Source organism: Sitophilus oryzae, unplaced genomic scaffold (genome assembly GCF_002938485.1).
Source record: "Sitophilus oryzae breed Bouriz unplaced genomic scaffold, Soryzae_2.0 scaffold_1059_pilon_pilon, whole genome shotgun sequence".
Taxonomy (NCBI): Eukaryota; Metazoa; Arthropoda; class Insecta; order Coleoptera; family Curculionidae; genus Sitophilus; species Sitophilus oryzae.
Window position 1 is genome coordinate 5243303 of NW_022145681.1, and position 25073 is coordinate 5268375.

The 25073-nt window shown below is 34.8% G+C and overlaps 1 protein-coding gene across 2 annotated transcripts; it reads left to right on the forward strand.

The window, feature by feature from the left end:
• Positions 1-309: 309 nt before the first annotated feature.
• On the forward strand, positions 310-24946 carry LOC115876992 (zinc finger protein 774-like). 2 transcript variants are annotated; one of them, XM_030893050.1, is made up of 10 exons: positions 310-530; positions 879-989; positions 4151-4608; positions 7811-8063; positions 14449-14586; positions 18690-18877; positions 20486-20756; positions 20808-20981; positions 23167-23434; positions 24558-24946. In XM_030893050.1, the coding sequence occupies exons 1-10, from the start codon at positions 384-386 to the stop codon at positions 24725-24727; spliced, it is 2178 nt and encodes a 725-aa protein (XP_030748910.1). In that variant the 5' UTR covers positions 310-383; the 3' UTR covers positions 24728-24946. The 2 variants fall into 2 exon arrangements, with proteins under 2 accessions (XP_030748910.1, XP_030748916.1); XM_030893056.1 differs by having other exon boundaries at positions 394-670.
• Positions 24947-25073: the final 127 nt, after the last annotated feature.

A 25073-nucleotide genomic window follows, 5' to 3' on the forward strand; every position in this document is an offset into this window, starting at 1 on the left:
ATATGAACTTCAGGAAGATAAATTTGACTCTATATCTCTGGTTTGTCTATTTCTCTCTCTGTGTAGGCAACCAGTTATATGGGAGGGTATTAAATGCTTTTAACTATATTTTAACATATACATTTTTAAATGTAAATTTTGTTTACTTTGCCATATTGTATAAGATTTGTATGAGACATTTGTGGATTCATTTTTATAAAAAATAATAAAAATTTTAATGTTTCTAAATAGAGCGACCTCTAACGTAACTATTCAACGACTTATTCTCTCCCCCAAGCGGTGGATCATCGAACCAAATAAAAAGCCAAGCCAAGTTGGCCACCATATTGTTTGTGGCGCTTTCATAAAAAAGTTCATTGTTTATTAAAATTTGCCTTATAAAAATGGAGAAAAACAAAAAGCAATTACAAGATATGAAGATTTGTCGGTTCTGTTTGACTAGTGACGAGAAAGAATTAACATCTATATACCAAAAGGATCCGAAAATGATTCCATTAACTGTACAGATTATGTCTTGCATTTCTATTGAGGTATGGAATCTGTAAAATTGCTGAAGTAGTATTGGAATCTTGTCTCAAGAAACAAATAATCAAAATTTACTGCAAAAAAAAGTTTGCTGTTCGATTAGCTTTAGTACGAGTTATTATTTAGCTTTCTGTAACAAATTATGGTACTGTCAACATTATAGAAATTTGTTAAATAAATTTTTAAAAGTTTAAATGGCACCATAAAATTATATTATTTTTCTTAAAATTTTATAATATTTAAGTAAATATAAATTATAAAATTATGTCTTAGCAAATATATATAACAGCCTATACTATTAAATTACGTAAAATATTAGTAGTTATATTTATTTTAATAAATATATATTTTAGGTATTTCCTACTGATGGTCTTCCTCAATTAATTTGTAACACATGTAAACAACAAACTAACCAGTCTTATGTGTTTAAAAGCAATTGTAAAAAAGCAGATGATGCTCTCAAGGTATTAAAATTGATTTTTTATATAGTATTTTTGGTATACTGTACTTTTTATACAGTAATTGAGAGATTAAGATGTAATTTACCTGATTAACTATGTGTAGTTTTTCTTCAAAAAGTTTATTTTCCCGTTCATTAACTACATGAAAACTACATTAATAAACTATGTATTGATATGAATAATTTTCGGGTCCTTTGTATGAGGGGTCTAAATAATATGATGTGAATATTATATTTAAAGCCATATTTCTTCTTTTTTCTTAAATACATTATGTTTTTTCTAAAGCTTCAACTTATGAAAACCTCACAAAACCTTTGATATTTGAAAGTTACATACATAGGTTACATAAACTACACCCTCTACATTTAACTTCATGTAATGTAGGTAGTTTATGTAGTTTTTAAAAGTAACATGTAGTTTTCCGAACACTGGCTCTAGGTAGCTTGGTTACTCAACTTACTAACAATATAATATAATTATTGAAGTTATAAACAGCAAAAGTCAAATCTTGTCATATATTTTCAAAAAAAAAAACACAATTTTTTCATTCAAGTATCGATTTTAGGCATAGGAAGTTTTTAATACCATAAACTTTGTTTGATTATGATACAAACTACATTGAAAATAGCCCTGTATACTGGTTACGTCTCAAAAGTGCTTTGCTCCTATAACTTTTTAATTTTTTTCAGATAAAAAACGAGATTTGGTATGTTAGTTTATGACCTAAATTAGGATTGATTGACCTATTCAATTGTTTTTGGTCACCTGCTGTTTCACGGGAAATGACTACAACTTTTGATTTTTAAATAGCACCTTTGGTATTTTTTTACTTTGGTATTTGATAGAAAATTACACTCTGAATAGAATGATATATCATAATATGTCAACTTTTGATATTTTTGCTTTAACAAAAATCCAATTTTAAATTTCAATCTAGAGTGCCATGGCTGTGTCAAAAACAATAATTTTTAATCAAGGAGTCTTGGAAAAATAGATTTGATCGTTTTTCGTGTCTTGTCCTTAAAAGGCCAGTTAAAAGATGCCCAAATCGTATTTTTAATCATATCTCAATTTTTTCAAATGGAACGAGGGTTGCTCATTAGCATATTTGGAAAAAGCATTTTTTTACGAATAATTTGGTATCATACATTTGGTATTTCGAGTCAAGTTGTCGTTATAAACCGCATGTTTCAATTTCAAATAATGAGAAAACGTCAAAAGTTGACATTTGATATATCATTCTATTCAGAGAGTCATTTTCTATCAAATAAAATAAAAAAAAACGAGGGTGCCATTTAAAAGTCAAAAGTTGTGGTCATTTCCGACGAAATAGGAAGTTACCAAAAACAATAGAATATGTTGATCAATCCTAATTTATGTCATATACTAACATATCCCAGTGAGCAAAGTTTTGTCACATTTAGGGAACATTTTCTTATCAGGCAAAAGTTGGGCCTGGTACCGGGTAACGTAACAACGTCATCATTTTCCTTAAGGAATAAAATGCTCACTGGGTACCAAATCTCGTTTTTTTATCTGAAAAAAAAATAAAAAAGTTATAGAGGTGAGCCACTGTTGAGACGCACCCGGTATATCAATCAAAATTACAACTTTTAGTAGAGAAACAAGATTAGAGTAAACGCCACGAATGTTTGGGAGTGATTCATCGCTTGATGAAGTTAGAATCGACACGCGCGCTATCATTTTTACATTAAAAACGTAAATTTTTACCGCAGACGTAGGTTTTTAAAGGCCCGGTCTAATCATCTGCCTGCGCTCCTCCTACTTATTCTAAAATGTTAGCGTGATTGACAAAGACAATACTATATCGCGTTTCTTTGATGGATTCGTTTTTGTGCGTCAGTCCATTGGTGTGCTTGCATTGCGACCAATTGGGCATTCCATTTTATATTTATAACCAAATATATGTTTTGACAAGACTTTGACAGTTAAAACAACAAATTACAACAGATTATATATTGATTATTATATGACTTGAAAGACCACGGCACTGGAATTAAGTTTTATGTGACCTTGAACAGATTATTTCACATGGTAGCGACCGATGAATCACTCCCAAACATTCGTGGCGTTTACTATACAACTTTTCAGTTAATTTTGAAGAATACACAATTATTCAGTACTTCCTGTTAAACAATTTTAAAACTCTTCGAATTTAGAACTTTGAGAGGGCTTTAAATAAGCAGTAAATTTAGTTTAAAAATGGTTATATTTCTAAAACCTCTCGGTCTAGAATATGACATTATGGAATTTTTGGAATGGTAATTTAAGTAATAAGAAATAAACTGAACTAAAAAAAATCTAAAAAACGAATTAAAAAAGTTTGAACATGTTTGGATCACCCTGTATGTTTACAATTTTTTTTTAAATATGCCATATTATGATACAAACTACATGGAAAATAGTGGAGTCATAATCCTGTATATATCAAACAAAATTACTTTTGGTAGAGAAACAAGATTACAACATTTTGGTTAATTTTGAAGAATACACAATAATTAATATAGTACCGTATGATCGAATAAAAACGGCGTCAGCGATGGCTATGAAATGAAGGTCGCTGTCATTTTATATGTAAAATTATATGGGAAATGTCATCGATCGTCATTTCCAAGCCAACTGGACGCCATTTTTTTTCGATCATACGGTACTTTAAGCAGTAAATTTAGTTTATAATGGTTATATTTCTAAAACCTCTCGGTATAGAATATGCCATTATGGAATTTTTTAAATGGTAATTTAATAACAAATAAACTGAACTAAAAAAATTCATAGTATTTCATTTAAAAATATACAACTTTAGTTTGAACATGTTTGAATCGCCCTGTATGTTTACAATTTTTTTTAAATGTGCCATAGCATATTCTGAAAAAAAATTGAAAAAAAATTCACAAACCACATTAGAAGTTTTTTGGAAGCCTGGGTCAACTTGTATAAATAAAAATACCTACTAATAACATTCAAGAATTAGTTTTTATTAGAAATCAATTAACATTTAAAAGTTCTTTTGTTTTATTAATTATGATATCCATTATCTTTTGTAAAATATTTTTTTAACAAATTAATATTCGTATTTGTCATTCGGGAATGTTTAAAAATCGATATTTGTTATAACACTACCCTGTATATTTATACAATTTTAGAATTTCTTTCGAACGGGTGGATTGGTCAAACCCGACTTTCCTAAAGTCCCCAAGGTAACAAAAAGGGGCGGCGAAAAAATTCTACCCGTAAAAGATGTGAAAATTGTTGAAAATGACGCCGAACCTAACACTGAACATTCGAAAAGAGTTAAGTTGCAAGATGGCACGGAAATTATTACTTTATGCATAACACCTTCGGAAAGTAGTATACAGGATGAATCGAGTCGAGGTTCTAATTTGAACAATGAAGAAGATAATACAAGAGAGAGCGAGGGTGATGTGTACGGTGAGAGTGATAACGTAGAAGCAGCTGAAACGCATATCGATGAAAAACGTATTTATTCTTGTGATCTTTGCGATAAAAGTTTTCTTCTAAAACAACTCCTAGAATTGCATTTAAAGAATCACGAAAGAATAAGAAAGTTTTCTTGTTCATCATGCGATAGTAAATTTTACACGTAAGTATATTGACGGTGATAACTCTGGTGATAGTATGATATAAGCATGACGCTAAATGTTTTTGATATACAGGGTCGCTGAAATGTATGGGAACGGTCGATTATTAGGTAAAATATACGAGGTACCGCAAATAGTTCATTTCTTTCTTAAAAATTAACCAAAGCATGTATTGACACAATTTTAGGTTTGTTCCAACCCGCCGCAGAACCGTCACCGAACGATTACGCTCGTGCGCAGTAATTCAAATGTGTTCCAACCGAGATTTGACGGTTATCGGACGATCCTATTTGCGTACCAACCTACCTTGGGATCGTTTAGTTACGATTTCAGAACGGTAATTTCGGTACATGGTCCAAATTGAGAACTGTTTGGGTTGACTTGCGTATTAAAGCATATTGGCAGGGATTGTCGATTTTTAACAGCTGACTCTGGTCCGGCGTCCGGCTGATGCTTCTGTCTTGGTTATTTTTTACGAATTCGAATACGTGTGCGTTATACTTTTGCTTGTGAGTTTGTGTGGACTAAATCGTTCGGAAATGTTAATTAATTTTTTATTTATAAAATAATGTTCAAAGATTCTACCACTGCAAAGAGATAACAGGAAACTACGGATAACAGAATCATAAAAGAGAGGATAGGTAAGTGAGTTAGTGAGTATACAGTTGAAAACACTTACCAACAATTACTGGATTTTGATTCTCCATTTCAAGAATAATAATTATTATTATTGCAAATTGCAAACAAAAATAATAGGGTTATGTTATGAAATTCTAAACAAAAGTAAAAAACCGATCGATACACGCACGCTTGAAGCCTCGTTCTCAGAACAGCGAGTGTCGCCAGCGACACATCAAAGGAACCAATCAGATTTGTACAAAATTCAAACAGCTGTCAATTTTAAATTTAGTACAGCTCTCATTGGTTGTTTCAAACGTCAAACTGTGTCGCCAGCGACACGTCGTCGTTCTGAGAACGGGGGTTGACACTTTTGACAGTCCCGAAAACAGTCCACAAAGCATTCCAACGTTGATACTTGTTGCACCGTCACGAAACTATTCGAAGTCCGCGCATGCTAGCAAATTGCAAAAAAAAAACGATTCGAGTACGATTTCGAAACGATCCCGAAATGCTGGTTGGAACAAACCTTTTATAAGGGGATTTCCCGACGACCTCATAGTAAGTACCCGGTATCATACCAGGAATATACCGAGTGTATATCAGGCATATATCTATAATATTTCTCGATGGGTAAATGTAAATAACCAAATTTAATTTACCTTCTTATCGGGTATTTACCCACGACCCATCACTGTTGATTTTTGATTATATACATTTCTTTTAATATTTCTTAAATCTTATTTTTTTTGCATAAATAGTCAAAAACAAAATTTAAAATATAATAAAAACCCCACATGCTTATATCATAGTAGAAGGAAAAGAGTAGTTGCACTCTCCCAAATATTTTCTGCCAGTTTTTACAATCTCTCGAGTATCGGCAGATTGCAGAGCGTTTCAGTTGAGTTCCGTCCGTCGATCTGCAAGGTTCGAGCGTTGCGTCCTAGCACAGAGACGGATTGACAAAAAATGAGTGCTTTATTATAGTGTGCTGCTATTGGTTATAGTAATAATTCAAACAATTGTGCTTTGATTTTTTTTTGAGAGTCAATCTGTCGAGTATCGGCAGATTGCAGAGCATTTCAGTTGAGTTCCGTCCGTCGATCTGCAAGGTTCGAGCGTTGCGTCCTAGCACAGAGACGGATTGACAAAAAATGAGTGCTTTATTATGGTGTGCTGCTATTGGTTGTAGTAATAATTCAAACAATTGTGCTTTGATTTTTTTTTGAGAGTCAATCTGTCGAGTATCGGCAGATTGCAGAGCATTTCAGTTGAGTTCCGTCGGTCGATCTGCGAGGTTCGAGCGTTGCGTCCCAGCACAGAGACGGATTGACAAAAAATGAGTGCCATATTACTGTGTGCTGCTATTGGTTGTAGTAATAATTCAAAAAATTGTGCTTTGAGTTTTTTTTGGAGAGTCATTTGTGATCATGTTTTTGTTAACTTTCTGGGTTAATTTTCTAATGACTGATTACTACTTAATAATTTGATATTATTTTCATTTAAACCTCATTTTTTTATCGATTTTACTTTTGACAACCATCCCTTGCTTGCTGTTCATTGAAAAAAAAATTGCTAGTAGCAAAATTACCGAAAAAAACTGGAAATCCCGGTTCCTATTAGAGGCATGGTACCGAAGTTACCGGTTCCGAAAAACAGCTCCGGTTTCGTAAACGGTGTAACGTACCATAACCGTGAATCGCCCTATACAGGGCGAGTCTTAAATAAGTGTACATTTTTTTAGGGGTAGTATATTTTGGCCCCAGAAATATGAAGATTTCTCGGCGCAATTTTTTTTTTGAAAAAAAAATCTGGAAATTTTTTTAGTTTTTAGTTAAAAAAACATAATTTCTTGATAATATGGTAACTAGGGAACCGGAAACTCCTGGTTCTTTTGAGACATCAAGACTCGGTAGCAATAACTAAAAAAATATTCTTTTATTATGTGAGAAAGTAGTGATGCTATTTCTCATTGTTCTTGCTTCTTTTCTCTTTTGAAATTTCTGTAATGTTTATTAGCAATGATTGAAGTTTAAATATGGTATTTTATTATTTAGTACAATGTTTTGTTCAATGTATTAGTTATCCAATGAAAATCACTTAACCAATATATTACTACAAAACAAACACATTAATATTAAAATTAAACTTGTTTTAAATTAACAAAAAGTTATAGAAAATCTTTGAAATAGATAATAATATAAAAATCTGTCATATATTTTTTCCGCATTTCTTTCCATCAGAATATTTTCAGATACAGAAGAATCATTACTACTTACACCAAATGTGAAAATATTCTGTTTTCAAGCAAATTTTTACTGGATGATCAATATTTTTTATTTTATTTTATTGTGAACTCATATTTTCCTAAATACATCTTTGTGAAACAATGGCGAGTGCCACAACTATACTTTGCCTAGTTATAGACCACGAGAACAAGGTCATATAAAGTGGCAGAAAAAGAACAAATAATTTGACAAGGAGTAAAGCTACTAGTTTCCTTATACTATGCTTATATCTCTATCTACCAGATCCCAAATTAAATAATTTAAGTAATAGAGATTTTTATTGAACGATATTTTCTAGGAAATATGATTTGGCACAACATTGCAGGAACCATTGTCAAGATAAATCATTTTCTTGTTCAGTATGTTTAAAACTTTTTAGCACTGAACCGCTCCTCACGAAACACGAACTCACGCACTGTGATAAATTTACTTGTCCACATTGCGACAAAAATTATGGTAATCAAGAGTCGCTAGACAATCATATGAAAAAACACGATAAAAAGAAAGCTTTCGTTTGTACAAAATGTGAGAAAAGTTTTGTTTTTAAACAGGTAACTATAGTTTACTCTCTATACACAAGTTTCGTATGATCAGAAATGTTTGTGATCAAACAGGCTTTAATTATATTTTTTTTAAATATATTTTCAATAAGATTGGTTTGGTATATTTGTAATCATATAAAGGCCAGTTCATCATAAAACTTTTTGTATCTGTTATTATTTAGAATATTATTGAAGACTTGGAGTAAATAATGCGCTAAGTGCCAAAAAATCGGTTTGCAATGTTTTATTTGTAAAATGTCCTAAGTTCCATAACCAATAACATATACAAGGTGTCCCAATATTCCGTGGACATAGAACTACTTTGTACTTTTAGAATCAAAATAAGTTCATTGCAAACAATTTACCTCTTATACAAAAGTGCTTCGTTTGTCTGTTAGAGGGCATCAAACTTACTAAAAAAATAAACACGTTTTTTTAAGAACCGTTAAACATATTGTTAAGGTCAAGGTGTATTACTGGCGAATTCGCCAGAAAGTAAAAGAAAATTACAGAATTCTTTAGAAAATTCCAGAAACCATCGCCTGGGGGTATATAAGGCCCGCGCTTTGACAGTTGGATCAGTCTGAAGATAGTCTGAAGTCTGAAGTTTGATAATACCGCGAAATACCGTTAGAGTAATAGTTGCATAAATTGTGTTGTAAATAGTATAAGTTGTGTGTACAGAGTGAGACAAATAAATTCGTTAAGTATTTTATCGTGAATTTAAATAGTGGACTCACGGAATCCGTAACAATTGGTGTCGGAAGTGCGATTCAAGAGGATTTTAAGAAGAAATTAAGTGGATTGGAAGATTTTTAGACCGAATTAGAGTATTTTTATGGTTGGTACAAGGGAGCAAGCGAAGAAAATGGAGGAAGTAAGCAAATTATTGGGCGATTTTATGGAAAATATGAGAAGAGAGAAGGCAGAAGAACAAGAAAGGCTACGTAAAGAACGAGAAGAAGAGCGAGCCCGATTAGAAAGAGAGAAAGAAGAGGAACAATGCCACCTTTTGAAAATACTTATGGAAAATCAAGAAAAAATCTTAGAAGGTTTAGAAGCGCGTCAAAAGAAAGAAAAACAAGAAGAACAGGACCGGCTTGAGAAAATTCTGGAAGGCTTAGAGGCGTGTCATCAAAAAGAAAGACAAGAGGAACAGGACCGGATCGAGAAAATTTTACAAGGTTTTGAAGTGCGTCGACAAGAAGAAAAACTTGAAGAGCAGGACCGTATCAAGAAAAGTTTCGAAAAAATGGAAAAAAAGCAACAATCAATGTTGGAAGTACGTTGCCAGGAACAACAGAACCACTTCCAAGAAGCTGTAGAAGATCTGGAGGAGCGCCTTCAGCAGAAGATAGAAAAATTAGGGATGGACCTACAGAAGACCAAGGTACAAGTAAGGACACCTGGCGTTCATGGAACTGCGAACCTCAAAGCCCCGACCTACGATGGACAGACCACCTGGACGATGTACCACCGCCAGTTTGAAGCAGCCGCCGCTGCCAACGGATGGTCCGACCAGGAGAAAGCAGCGGCACTTGTCATCGCGCTGCGTGGCCCTGCCCTGGAACTGTTGCAAACTATTCCTGCAGCCCAACAGCAAGAATACCAAACTTTGGTCGCTGCACTGGACAGAAAATATGGCGACCAACATCGACGCCAACTTTACCAGGCCCAGGTCAAGACACGCCTGCAGAGGTCCGGAGAGAGTCTGCAGGAATTTGAAGCAGACTTACGTCAGCTGGTACACCTAGCATATCCAGAAGCACCGGAAGGATTTAGGGAGGAACTCGCTGCTCAGTGCTTTATCAGCGGGCTGAAGGACATCGAATTGCAGAGGGACTGCAAATATTCCGATTTTCTACCAGCAGCGAAGCACTGGTCAGGGCGCTGGAAATAGAAGCTGCATTTAGCGCCATTCCAAGACCGAAGATAAGATCTGTAACGGTCGAGGAACAGCCCGGAAGTTCTCACATACGTTTGGAGGAGATGTTTAGTAAACTATGTGAGTTACTAGTGAACAAGAGTAGCAACAAAACCCAGACAGAGAACCATAGAAGATCCCAGGAAATAAGGTGCTATAGATGTGGCAGGAATGGCCACATCAAACGGGATTGCCTTGTCCAAATGCGATCCCGTTCACCATCCAGAGAACGTAGGCACCAGGAAAACTAAAATCAGTCAATACTAAGGGGCGAGTATTGACTGGGGAGAACAGAGCCCCCAGGATTTTTTCCATTAGGAGTCTGGGAAGAACCGCTGACAGTTTAGTGATCGACGGGAAGGTCAATGGTAGGAGAATCCGAATGACAGTGGACACTGGCGCTATGGTATCGTTGGTGCGGGCTAACTCAGTGCAAGGATTGAAGCTGATGCCTCTGGGAAGAAGAGTGTGTTTACGTACAGTTACGGGGGAAATGGCCGTTGTACGGGGAGAGGCTATCGTCGAACTGAAGTTAGGAAATTTGAAGTTTCAGCATAGCGTCTTAGTGGCAGATATTGAAGATGACTTCATCTTGGGCATGGATGTGATTCGTCAACATGGATTTTCGTTCGATCACCAGAGAAATATCCTGAATATCGCAAATGAAGAGTTTATGTTGTCTAAAGACGAGGGACCAGGAAGAATGGATGTCAGATCAGCGGAAACTGTGGTGATACCTGGTAATACCGAGAAGATCGTATTCGGTAAAGTGGAGAAAATCGCTGGGTGCTGTGTTGGACTGGTACAAAGTAGCGATAACAAACAAGATAGGTACTTAGTAGGAAAGTCATTAGTTAACACCGACAAGAATATACCGATCAGAATTGCGAATGTTTTCCCGAATTGTGTCAAGATTCGAAAAGGTGACAAGATAGCCATCTGCGAACCTGTAAGAAGTGTCACCAGATGTGATGAAGAGTCGTCAGCTGTCACACCAACGGCATCCCAGAACACACTCAAACATCTAGAACAGCCATGGGATCACCTAACACCTGAGGAGAAACAGAAGGCTAAGCAGTTTCTGCTAAAGCATGGCAGTATTTTTGAGAAGTACAACAGTGGAAGAACGGATTTTGTGAAGCACCGGATTAATACTGGTCATGCTCAGCCGATTCGACAACGTCCTAGAAGGGTGCCCCTTTCCAAACAACAAGAAATGGAGACAATGGTAGATAAGATGTTAGAAGATGGAGTAATCGAAGAATCATCAAGTCCATGGTTATGGACTGTTATTTTGGTGACGAAGAAAGATGGTAGTACACGATTCTGCGTGGACTGTAGGAAGCTCAATGACGTCACTAAGAAAGATAGCTACCCACTGCCACGTATAGATGACACATTAACAACTCTGGCAGGTTCGTGCTGGTTCTCCACTCTCGACTTAAAGAGTGGATACTGGCAAGTTGGGGTCTGGACGAGGGCGATAAAGAAAAGACGGCTTTTTCTACAGGAAACGGACTATACCAATTCAAGGTCATGCCGTTTGGATTATGCAATGCTCCAGCCACTTTCGAACGTCTCATGGAGGTGGTGTTAAGAGGATTAACTTGGAAAACGTGCTTGGTTTACCTTACATGTGATGAAGTCGGCTACGAATGGAACACCGATTGTGATGTAGCCTTTGGAAGACTTAAGGCGGCTTTATGTTCAAGTCCTATTTTAACCTACCCACAACAACAAGGGAAGTATATCCTGGATACCGACGCCAGCAACATCGGCATCGGTGCAGTGCTATCACAAGTGCAAGATGGCGAAGAACGAGTTATAGAATATTACAGTCGAGTTCTATCCAAACCAGAAAGGAATTACTGCGTTACCCGGAAGGAGCTGCTAGCAATTGTAAAGGCAGTTGATCATTTCCATAAATATCTGTATGGCCAAGAATTTTTAATTAGGACAGATCATGCGGCTCTCAAGTGGCTTATGGAGATGAAATAACCTGAAGGTCAAATAGCACGATGGCTCGAGAAGCTCCAGCAGTATCACTTTACCATCCAACATCGTGCTGGAAAGATGCATGGTAACGCAGACGGTTTATCCAGAAGACCCTGTCAAATCGATTGTAAGCACTGCTGTAAAACGGAACAACGTGAAGGCACTGTCATGATAAGGAGTTTTAAGCTTAGAACTGATGAACAGTGGACGACGATACAATTGAGGAAAGATCAAATGGAAGATCTAGACATCGGAGCAATACTACGGCTCAAGGAAGGTAACGGCGAGAGACCACCGTGGCGGGATATTGCGGACAGGGGGCTGGTTTTCAAAGCTCTCTGGGCTCAGTGGAATTCACTGGTGATTGAGAATGGATTGTTAAAGCGCACGTGGGAAAGTACGGATGGCAGGACAGTAACAACTCAGTTACTGGTACCAAGGAAGAAAGTTACCCAGGTATTGGAAGAAATTCACGGTGGTAAAACTGGAGCCCATCTTAATCATTGAGTAAACAAGACCTTGAGCAAGCTGAGAGATCGTTTTTACTGGGTGGATTATTGCTAAGATGTCAAGAAATGGTGTCGACAATGTAAAACTTGTGCAGCCAGCCAAGGACCAAGCACTCGATCTAGGGGAAAAATGAAACAATATAACGTGGGATTTCCATTCGAAAGAATTGCTGTTGACATTGCAGGCCCATTCCCTGAAACGCACAAGGGCAACAAGTACGTTTTAGTGGCGATGGATTATTTCAGTAAATGGCCAGAAGTTTTTGCCATTCCAAACCAAGAAGCATCGACTGTAGCTGAAGTATTAGTCAATAATGTCTTCAGTAGATTTGGAATTCCCTTAGGGCTTCACACTGACCAAGGAAGGAACTTCGAGTTAAGACTATTTCAGAAGATGTGTGATCTGCTTGGTATTCACAAGACTAGGACAACGGCTTTACATCCTCAGTCTGATGGGATGGTCGAGAGATTCAATAAGACCATTGAAGAACATCTCTCGAAGATGGTGGATGAACATCAAAGAGATTGGGATCAGCATATACCACTATTCCTAATGGCATATAGAAGTGCAGTTCACAACACCACCGGACTTTCACCATCGAAGATTTTATTTGGTCGAGAATTACGGTTGCCTTGTGACTTGGTGTTCGGATCACCAGACAACAGCACCACGAACGTAGAGGACTACGCGGATGAACTGAAGGAAAGGTTATTGGAAATTCATCAGACCGTTAGAAGTAAAATTGCGCTAGCCAGTGATCGGATGAAAGCTCGTTACGACCTCAGAGCTAATTCTACGGGATTTCAACAGGACGATAGGGTATGGTTGTATAACCCACAGCGCAAGAAAGGAAGGTCCCCAAAGTTAACTCCAGCATGGGAAGATCCTTATACAGTCATCAAGAGGATAAATGATGTTGTGTACCGGATTCAACGCAGCCCTAGAAGTAAGATGAAAGTAGTTCATCTGGATCGATTGAAGAGATACCAGACAGGAAACCTTGATCGGGACGATCAAATTTGAGAAGGGGGCAATGTTAAGGTCAAGGTGTATTACTGGTTGCATAACTGGCGAATTCGCCAGAAAGTAAAAGAAAATATTAAGGTCAAGGTGTATTACTGGTTGCGTAACCTGGCGAATTCGCCAGAAAGTAAAAGAAAATTACAGAATTCTTTAGAAAATTCCAGAAACCATCGCCAGGGGTATATAAGGCCCGCGCTTTGACAGTTGGACCAGTCTGAAGATAGTCTGAAGTCTGAAGTTTGATAATACCGCGAAATACCGTTACAGTAATAGTAGTTGCATAAATTGTGTTGTAAATAGTATAAGTTGTGTGTACAGAGTGAGACAAATAAATTCGTTAAGTATTTTATCGTGAGTTTAAATAGTGGACCCACGGAATCCGTAACAATATTTTTTTAAGAAAATTAAGAATTTTTTATTTCCAAAATAGCTCTTCTGGCATTTACTGTATTTTTTGTCTCTTGTGAAAAAACGCCACCGCGCACCCGAAGCTAATTTCCAAAAAATCTTTCTTGTCACATCAAGCTATGTAGGCGCATAAGATCTACTATGTGTTTTTAGGAATGTTTAGGAGGGGAGTTAGTCACTGCGACCTTAAAGATCTATTGTGTGATCTACTATGTGTTAACAGTCTAGTTGGCGGAAATATAGAATTTTGTGTTAATATCACAAATAATATTTAACAATATGCTTCATAACAAGGTTAAAAAAAATAAAATACATTTTACATTCATTAACGTTTTGGGTTTATTTTTTTACTGGTGCCCTCTAACGGACAAACGAAGCACTTTTGTATGGAGGTAAATTGTGTAGTTGTGATCTATGTTCTCATGTAACAAAAAAATGTTATTTATCTCGAAATAATGATTTTCGCACTTAGAACATTATTTACTTCTTCTTAAAAAGTCTTCAATTATTGTATAACTTATTATTTATATACAGGGTCTGTTACGTCACCTAGTAATTCACAACCAGGACATGCCATTTAAGTGTACCTATTGTGATGATTCGTTTAATTCCCAATTCAGATTAACGAGACATATAACTACCCATGCTGGACTGAGGCCATATCCTTGTAAAGTAAGTATTGTGTACAGGGTGACTCTGAAGTGTTATAAAAAGAGCTAAAAATCAGATTTCCTATTTCAGATATTGACTCCCATCTTTAGCGTAAAATAAGCGGAAAATAATACTGCGCATTTTAGTAGATTGAAATATATTTTAACACTAAAATTTTAGTTTATTTTTTAACTTATGTTTTTCAGTTAGTGAATTTGACACAAATTTCTATTCCAAAACTCATAGTCATAATATACAGGGTGGTCCGAATTTTATTCGGGAAATTTCGGTAGTATATTCTACCGATAAAAATAGGTAAAAAAGTTTGTATAACGTTATGTCCTAAAATGCTTCCTTTCAGAGATACAGGTTGTAGAAGTTTTATTTTTATTTCGATTTTTTCCTAATAATTTCTGAACTAATGTCAATATTTGGATGAAAATTGGTGTCTGGGTGTTTTTTTACATGATAAATTTGGATTTCGATGTTAAAATGACTTCTACTTGTAGGGGACCTATCTACATATTTTTTAACTGGTTTGAAGAGTAATAAATTTTCGTCTGTACCTGTATAAAACTACTGAGTGAAAAAATATACATTTCTGCCGTTTCTAAGTAGAAAAAGCCTCTTTGTAAAAATGGCTACGACTAACTGTTCTCAAGATTTGGAATGTAAATTATCAATACATGTCAATATACCGGGTGCGTTTCAAAAGTGACTGACCCCCTATTACTTTTTTATTTTTTCAGATAAAACAACGAGATTTCGTATGTTAGTATATCACATAAATTGGGAATGATTGACGTATTCAATTGTTTTCGGTCACTTCCGGTTTCACCGGAAAGTACTACAACTTTTGATTTTTAAATGGCACCCTCGGTATTTTTTTACTTTATTCGATAGAAAATGACACTCTGAATTTAATGACATACCATATGTCAATTTTTGACATAGTCACTCAAAAACAAATTCTATTTTAAATTTCAATTTAGAGTGCCATGGCTGTGTTAAAAACACTAATTTTTAATCAAGGAGCCATGGAAAAATAGACTTGATCGTTTAATGTTTTTAGTGTCGTGTCCTGACCGGTTAAAAGATGCCCAATTCGTATTTTTAATCATATCTCAATTTTTTCAAATGGAACAAGGGTGGCTCATTAGCATATTTAGAAAAAGCATTTTTTTACGAATAATTTGATACCACACACTTGGTATTTTGGAACCGCATGATACAATTTCAAATAAACCATATGCCAAAATGTCAAAAGTTGACATATAATGTCATTCGATTCAGAGTGTCATTTTCTATCGAATAAAGTAAAAAAATACAGAGGGTGCCATTTAAAAATCAAAAGTTGTAGTCATTTCCGGTAAAACCGGTAGTGACCGCAAACAATTGAATACGTCAATCAATCCCAATTTATGTTATATACTATACCAAATATCGTTGTTTTATCTGAAAAAATAAAAAAGTTATAGAAGTGAGCCACTTTTGAGACGCACCCATACAAAACACTGTGCTTTTGAGACGCACCCATACAAAACACACCTTATAAATAACACGTTTGTTTTTTGTCAATACCGGGTGCGTCTCAAATATCTATCTAAACAACATTTTATTTATAAACACTATATCTAACTAAACAACATTTTATTTATAAAATGTTGTTTAGATAGATATTTGGCAAAAATTATAAATTTGTGAACTTTTTATTTTTAGAAATTAATCAAATTTCTTCTAGAAGAAATTATGATGAAACAGTTTCTATTGAACCTTTGGCACAAAAACATTTTTTATTTATTATAACTAATAATAATTTATTATATTAATGATAACGTTTATTGATTATTTCGATTCCAAATATTTCGAGAATTATTAGTTGGTAGCATTTTTTACCAAGAGACCTTTTAGACGTAGGAAATGGCGGAAATGTATATTTTTTTACTGAGTAGTTTTATACAGGCACGGACGAAAAGTTATTAATCTTCAAATCAGTTAAAAACAGGTAGGCGGTTCCCCCTACAAGTAGAGGAGTTATATTGACATCGAAATCAAATTTTTCATGTCAAAAAACTCCTAGACACCAATTTTCATTCAAATATCGACTTTAGTTAAGAAATTATATGGAAAAAATCTAAATAAAATGAAAAATGCTGCCGAAGTTTTCCGAATATAATTCAGACCGCCCTGTATACCAAGCTGTTTTTCAGGTCCATCCACTTCATTTACACATTATGTTTTATCTGCCAGTTTTAGCCTAGTCCTCTAGACCGTCTTAGTTCAGTTCAAGTAAAACTTTTTTCGTCTACACAAATGGATTTACTTCATAAGGTTTGACTGAACAAGTAAAGGTACGTTCACGCTGAGAGCGTCGAGCGTCGCGTCGCGTTTGCGTGTCGAAATGGAATCAACTCACTTAACTTAAATTAGACCGTTCAGGCAGACAGCGTCGCGTTTGGCGTTGCGCTAGCGTCCGCTGAGCGTCGGGGTTCGAGTTCAATGGGGCGGACGCAACGCAACCGCGACGCTCGACGCTCTCAGCCTGAATGTACCTTAATACTGAGAGGTAAAACGTTATGTGTAAACGGGGCTTTATATTAAATTTTCTATAAGTTTAATTACAAATTATTGATGCTTATGCCTTTTTAAAAACTATTCATATTAAAAGAGGCTAAATTATTAGCTATATACAATGTGAGTCAAATCTAAACAAGGCATATTTCCCCGCAATTTCTGATGGATTTTATATCATAGATAATTTATTCCGTTTTTTTTTCAAAATAAAATACACGACTTTACGTCTTCTGCTAGTTTTTTATTAGTTTATCGTTCAAAGTAGAGGTGTGTAGTTCGTGAACGAACTAGTTCCAATTTACTACTCCGACCCCGGAACGAAAGGAACTAGTTCCCGGTTTCTCAAAGGACTTGTTGCGAAATACTAATATGCGACGGCGACGGATCGGCCAGCGCGATCGTAGCCCGATGCTAGGCGGGATTGGGGAGTGCCAGCCGTATGTTACCCACTGAAAGGACTGTGAGGAACTTATTAAAAGACTAGTTCACGAGAATCTATTCAGTCCGCAGGTCCGGCCTAGTCTATTGCCGCGGCCGGCGTAATTACCACAGAAAATTGTCGTGGATACTGTTTTTAATTTGTTCTTTGAATATTTTATGAGAATGTTTCACTTTAGGTCCCTTAAATTAAGAAATATCTTATAAAACGAAGTAGATATTCTGAATTTTTAGGCAAAAAGCTTGAAGCGAGAAAAAATGCAATTTTTCGTAAAATAAGAGAGAAACTTTACCTTAATATGTATCATTTATCTTCACCTACACATGTGCCAATATTAAGTATTTTATTATTTGCTCCAATTGATTTACGATATAGCTTTTTAAACTCTGATTTGAGTTTCTTTTTTATTTTTTTTGTTTTTCTCTGCAATAAAACTTACAAGTCTCGTTATATTTCGTACATTTTAAAAATTATACAGATCATACTGTGGATAGTTCTGACTTATAACGCAACCCATGTGAACTAAAGACCTAGTTCAAGGAACTATTCCTCTGGAAGAACTAGAACTAAGGAACTAGTTACTCCCAAGGAACTAGAATTCCCACCTCTAGTTCAAAGTGACATCCAGCTATAACAAAAAGCGGTTACAGTGGTTGCAGAATAATTTTTTACGGAGTTTTCATTTCAGGGTGTTTTGTTAGATTTCGATGTTTAGTTTTGACTCGCCCTGTATGTAATATACAGGGTCCGGCAATAATGCGTCGGGCATCTGTAGCTCCTAGAATTAAAAACTTGGGAATTTGTTTAAGTGCAAACGGAATTTGCGATGTATTTCTGTAAAGTGTTCTGAAAGGAAGTCAAAAATGCAATAGCATACAGGGTGTTCCTTTTAAAAACAATCATCCCGATCCACTCACACTTTTTTGAGCCGCCCTGTGGAAATTTTAATATTTTCCGAAATACGTCTTTGTACATACTTTAGGCTTGAACTTAAACAAAATTCTCAAGTTTTTTTATTCTAGGAGCTACAGATGCCCGACGAACTATTGCCGGACCCTGTAGCTAATGTAGGTTTAATACACTGCTTATAATTGTTGGAACATTTTTACAGGTTTGTGGAAGAACGTTTCTGTTAAGTCACCACTTAACAAGACACATGCGTAGTCATTATGCGGCTGGCCAAGGCAGGAAAGTCGAAGAAACAATTTTACAACACAAATGCGACATCTGCAGTATGTCTTTCAGAAGAAAAGACAGCCTTATTAACCATAGTGCTATTCACAGTATGGTAAATTTGAGGTATACATTTGTGGTTAATAACTTTAAATAAAAGACTAAGGAAGGAGCTTAATATTATCTGTATGCATTCGAGGTAAAATGACATCATGCCCCCCATGTTGGACAATTTTGTTTGATATTTCTCAATTGACACATTTGTATTTGATTTGTAATTTTGCGGATTTATTAGCTTCTTTTATGTTATTTTTTGTTTATAGTAAATTTGGGAGGATATTATGTTCAAACTTAAATTAACCTTATTACAAAAAAAAGAAAAAAATCCAGAAAAAGACTACAGTTGAGGGTTGGAACCTTTGGTGTTACACAGCAAAATAAAAACACTAAATCACCACAATACACCAAAACACTTTTACTTTTACACTGGACGCGCGTTTCGGATAGCGAAACGCCCGTCCAGTGTAAAAGTAAAAGTGTTTTGGTGTATTGTGGTGATTTAGTGTTTTTATTTTGCAGAAAAAGACTGCAAAACAGTTGTGCAACGTACGGTATATCTCAGTTAATAACCGAGAAAAATAAGAGAACAGATTTTCGCTTGTCAATAAGTAGTACATTACATGTGGTGAAGTAATCAATTATGAATTCACTTAGAATTGAATATAATAATTATATACCGGGTGCGTCTCAAAAGTGGCTTACCCATATAACTTTTTTATTTTTTCAGATAGAAAACAAGACTTGATATGTTAGTATATGACATAAATTAGGATTGATTGTTGTTTGATCACTTCCTGTTTCACCGGAAATGACCACAATTGTTGATTTTTAAATGGTACCCTCGGTATTTTTTTACTTTATTCGATAGAAAATGACACTCTGAATAGAATGACGTATCATATGTCGACTTTTGACGTTTTCACTTAAAATCAAATGGTATTTTAAATTTCAATCTAAACTGCCATGGCTGTGGTAAAACACTAATTTTTAATCAAGGAGCCTTGGAAAAATAGATTTGATCGTCTAATGTTTTTCGTGTCTTGTCCTGGCCGGTTAAAAGACACCCAGATCGTATTTTTAATCATATCACGATTTTTTCCAATGGAACAAGGGTGGCCCATTAGCATATTTGGAAAAAGCATTTTTTTACGAATAATTTGGTACCACACACTTGGTATTACGAGTCCAATTGTCGTTATGAGTGGTATGTTACAATTTCAAATAAACTATAAATATGCGAAAATGTCAAAAGTTGACATATGACATGTCATTCTATTCAGAATGTCATTTTCTATCAAATAAACTAATAAAATACAGAGGGTGTCATTTAAAAATGAAAAGTTGTAGTCATTTCCGGTGAAACAGGAAGTGATCAAAAACAATTGAATACGTCAATAAATTCTAATTTATGTCATATACTAACATACAAAATATTGTTTTGTTATCTGAAAAAATAAAAAACTTATAGCCATTTTTGAGACGCGCTCGGTATTTTTTCTTGTATTTTTAGTGTTTCAGTAGCGTATCTGATTAAGCCTATCTTATTAAATAAGTCAGCCATATTATCCCCCATCGTGTTCGCCCTAAGTTTGTTGATATGTTCCTTTCTTAATCTAGTTATTCAAAAGTTTTAAAAATTACATTTAGATTGTTTTATTAATATTGTTTTCATAGGTGTGTCATATGTAATACCTCTTTTAAATCAGCCAATGCAGTGAAGGAACATATAACCACACACCTCCAAGGATTACCATATCCATGCGAAAACTGTGACTACAGTTTTGAATCTGAAGAACAGTTGGAGACGCATCAGTTGACACACGCCGTTATGGAATACGAAGAACAGATAGAACAAGAGGTTATTTCAGAAGTTAATAGGAGTAGTATGACCTTTTCCGATTATGAAGAATATAATACGTTCGACGAGGACGAAAATGAGGGAGAAGTAATTTTTTTAATTTATTTTTTGGTGCAAATATTCTATATATTATTTCAGGTAGCTGAATATCATATAACAAGCATAGATAATCCGGAACTAGTCCCGTCTAGGCCGTCAGTTGAAGAAAACCGAACCGAAGATGAGTTAAGTCGGGATATTGATGATAATGATGGTGATGGTAATAGGGATAAACATGACATTAAGCCGGTAGTGAGGCTGGAAGGTGCTAAGGTAAGATATGCTACAATATTTGGATGTTTTGAGTTGAAGAATTTTATAAAAAGTTGGTATGACTTGTTGCTTTCTCTGATCACATATTTTTCATGATGATCATATCATGCGATTTTTCGATACGTATAGGAGTGAACCATTATGGAGATCTTGTAAGTCAGAGAGAGAAAAATGTGATGGTGTTTGTTACTTAATTAAATAATAAAATACTTTATTTAATATGTATGGGGGATTTTTTGCTCTTTTCACTTTGTTCAATACACATTGATAGTGGTAGTGTTACGTTTTTCGTCGGTTCCGTGTGGATAGAATGTCTAATTTATTTAAACACAATTTATTTTACACTAAGTAACAACACAATAACGATAAAACTACTTAAAGAACTATTTACAACTTATTTACTATTTATCTAAAAGGAATTTATTTTGAATTTAGCACGGCAACTGTACGCGTCTATTTGTTTCTGTCCTCCTTTGCACAGACCTCGGGTTATATACCCACAGCTAAACGGTTCTCGATTAGTTCATTAGGTGCATAGAGAAGGTTTAGAATGTTCTCGTATGTATGCCTCCATTCCAGTGGAACTCGATTGTTCTCGAATGTTCAATGAACCATTACGGTGTCTTCTTTAAGGGTGCATCATAGAAAAAGCGGATCGGCGTATCAGCGTAACGACCTTGAATATATTTCCAGTAATTCTATTGGCTGTAAAATTCATCTGTCAAAAATTTCATCTGTCAAATTCATCTGTCGAAAATTTCAGCCAATAGAATTGCTGGAAATCGATTCAAGGTCGTTACGCCGGCGCCGCGCCGTTCCGCTTTTTCTAGGATGGTGTGGACGCACCCTAATGCGATTCCAGGTCATATGGGGGCGGGACATATTAGTTAGGTTAGGCCGAGTCCACACAGGTCTGCAACAATAGGTAGGCCATTGACAGTGACCGAGGATCGCGGTTCGGATGCCGCCTAAACAAAGTATAGGCCATCCAGATTAGCTTAAGCAACAAAAAGGGGACTTTAATTTAAAATATGTTTTTAATACAAAGTACCTAACTCTATTAAAAAACAAAGTACTTAAAATTACTTAAACCTATTATTTTGTGCTACATGTAGGAGTATCAATTCTCTAAAAAATCTATAAGTTTCTAATCTATAAATTTTGCCGACTATTTTACTTATTTGCAATACCTAACCTACTTGTTAATTTTCAATGACTACACACAAGTATATGTAGCTTAAAACAAGAAGTGTTTTATGTAGGTATTACTCGTTTATCTGGACTTTGGAGATAAAATTCTGTTTATAACAATAAGAACTGTTTTAAACCATAAAGAAGGAATATGTTGGAACGTGTTTTGTTTAAAAATCATAAAAACATTTTTTTCAGCCCTGGCACTACTGGTATCTGGGAAACCAGAAGAAATACAAAGGTGAATGATGAGAAAAACAGAATTTTCCCAATTTCGTTTTTACTTTTTCTGGCAATTTGAAAAGATATGACAATACAAATTTTACATTCCTATTGCTACTTTTCCTGCTCTACAAGTTGATATATTAGATGTTTGTTGTGACGAATATTTATTCCCATTTTAAAATGTGCAAATTGAGACTATAGAACACTCAGGTACGAGGTTTGTGTGATGTAACGCTGTTTCGGGTAGTAAAAAATAAGTGAAATAGAATTCGAACTAGGCGTCCGTCGTGTTGTGTTTTAACAACGCCCTAATTACGCCCTCCTTTACGCGGTTTTTTTTTCTGCAATTTTATTAACCTTTGAAATTGATACAACACAACACAACGCCTAGTTCGAATTCTTCTTCACTTATTTTTTGCTACGAGAAACAGCGTTACATCACACAAACCTCGTACCTGAGTGTTTTATAGTCTCACTGACTGCACTAGCAAAAAACTAAAATACTTTTTACGATGTCAATATTATTTTAATGCGATCAACACGAACTGTAACCGGGACGGCGACATGAAATATATACTGATCATTTGTGATTTCTTCCGTTGAAGCGCTGCTGTCGCAATTTGTTGAAATCAACTGAAATGCACCAATCCTATAGAAATTCCATATATGTAGTAGATTTTTCGTATTTGTGCCGTCACTTTTTTATATTCGAACTTACTCAATTTGGTTTTAAATACAATTATTTATTGATTGTTATTCTTTAATTTAGGTATATGAAAGGAAACGTCCACTGCAACGCAAGATTCCAACAATTGAAATACAAGATGAAACTCTGAATACAGCAATATCGCTGGATGAAATTGATGAAAAACCATCCAATATCAAACTATTTTCAGATTTTGAAACTGAACCTGTTCCACATAGTTTGAGTAAATTGCCGTCAAAAAAACCTGCGAACGTGAAAGTTGGTGACAAAGTGGTTAAAGTACAGAAATATCTGATGACTAAGGATGAGATGAAACAGATGGCAAAAATGGGTAAGTATTGCATTTTTAATCAAATATGTAATTTCTATAACTATGCCGTTTCTACAACATTATTTGTAAGTTGTTATAACAACTTAACAATAATGTTGTAGTAGTATATAATATATATATATATATATATATATATATATATATATATATATATATATAATGTAGTAGTATAATACCGAGTGCGTCTCAAAAGTAGCTCACCCCTATAACTTTTTTATTTCTTCAGATAAAAAAACGAAATTTGGTATGTTAATATATAACATAAATTAGAATTAATTGACGTATTCAATTGTTTTTGCTCACTTCCTGTTTCACCGGATATTACTACAACTTTTGATTTTTAAATGGCACCCTCTGAATAGAATGACATATCATATGTCAACTTTTGACATTTTCGCATATGGTTTATTTGAAATTGTAACATGTGGTTCATAACGACAATTTGACTCGAAATACCAAGTGGTACCAAATTATTTTTAAAAAATGCTTTTTCCAAATATGCTAGTGAGCCACCCTTGTTCCATTTGAAAAAATTGAGATATGGTTAAAAATGCGATTTGGGCATCTTTTAAATGGACAGGACAAGGTACGAAAAACATTAGATGGTCAAATGTATTTTTTCAAAGGGCTTTGATTAAAAATTAGTGTTTTTAACAAAGGCACTCTAGATTGAAATTCATATTTTAATTTTTTATAAGCGAAAATGTCAAAACTTAACATATGATGTCATTCTGTTCAGAGTGTCATTTTCTATCAAATAAAGTAGAAATATACCGAGGGTGCCATTTAAAAGTCAAACGTTCTAGTCATTTCCGGTGAAACAGGAAATGACCAAAAACAATCTTAATTTGTGTCATATACTAACATAATAAATCTCGTTTTTTCTGAAAAAGTAAAAAAGTTATAGGGGTTAGCCATTTTTGAGATGCACCCAATATATTGTAATTATATATTGTTGATAGTTACTCTGCAATATAAATATGGTCAGAAAGAAGGACAAGGTGTCCTGAATATCTATTTCTTCTCTATCTGTTTCTTCTTTTTGTTTTAAATGTTTTCAAACTTCTCATTTTTAATTTAAAAAATATTATATATATGTATATTAAAAGGATTTTTTGAACAGGAATTTTGGAAGTTAAGAATGGACAAGTCATAATGAAAAACCCGGGACAGCCTTTTTTAAATGCTACAATTAAACCAGCAGCTCCGAGTGACATTGAGACGCTCCTGAGCAATGCAAAGCGGAAGTCTACAACTACACAGTACCAACGAAGGAACGAGTCTTCTACATAAGTTGATTACTTAATTGTACTTGTAATAATTTAATATTTAGAGCGTCATATATTATTGCTAAAATTATGGATTGTAATATTTATTTATTGGCAGCAATAATGCATAGATTTGGTCTGTATATATTTATTGTATTAGAGATAAACTCGTTAAAATATAGATTTAATCCTAGATCATATGTTCTTACGGGATTAATAAAGCTAGTGTTTTTGCTTTTTTACTTTTGTAATCTTTAATTCCTCCCAGCTTTACATTCGGCGCATTCAGTAAACACACCGGTATTAACCGGTAATGTCTCTGCCGGTAAAGACCTACTGATAACTTATAATTGAACGATCAAGTTACCGGT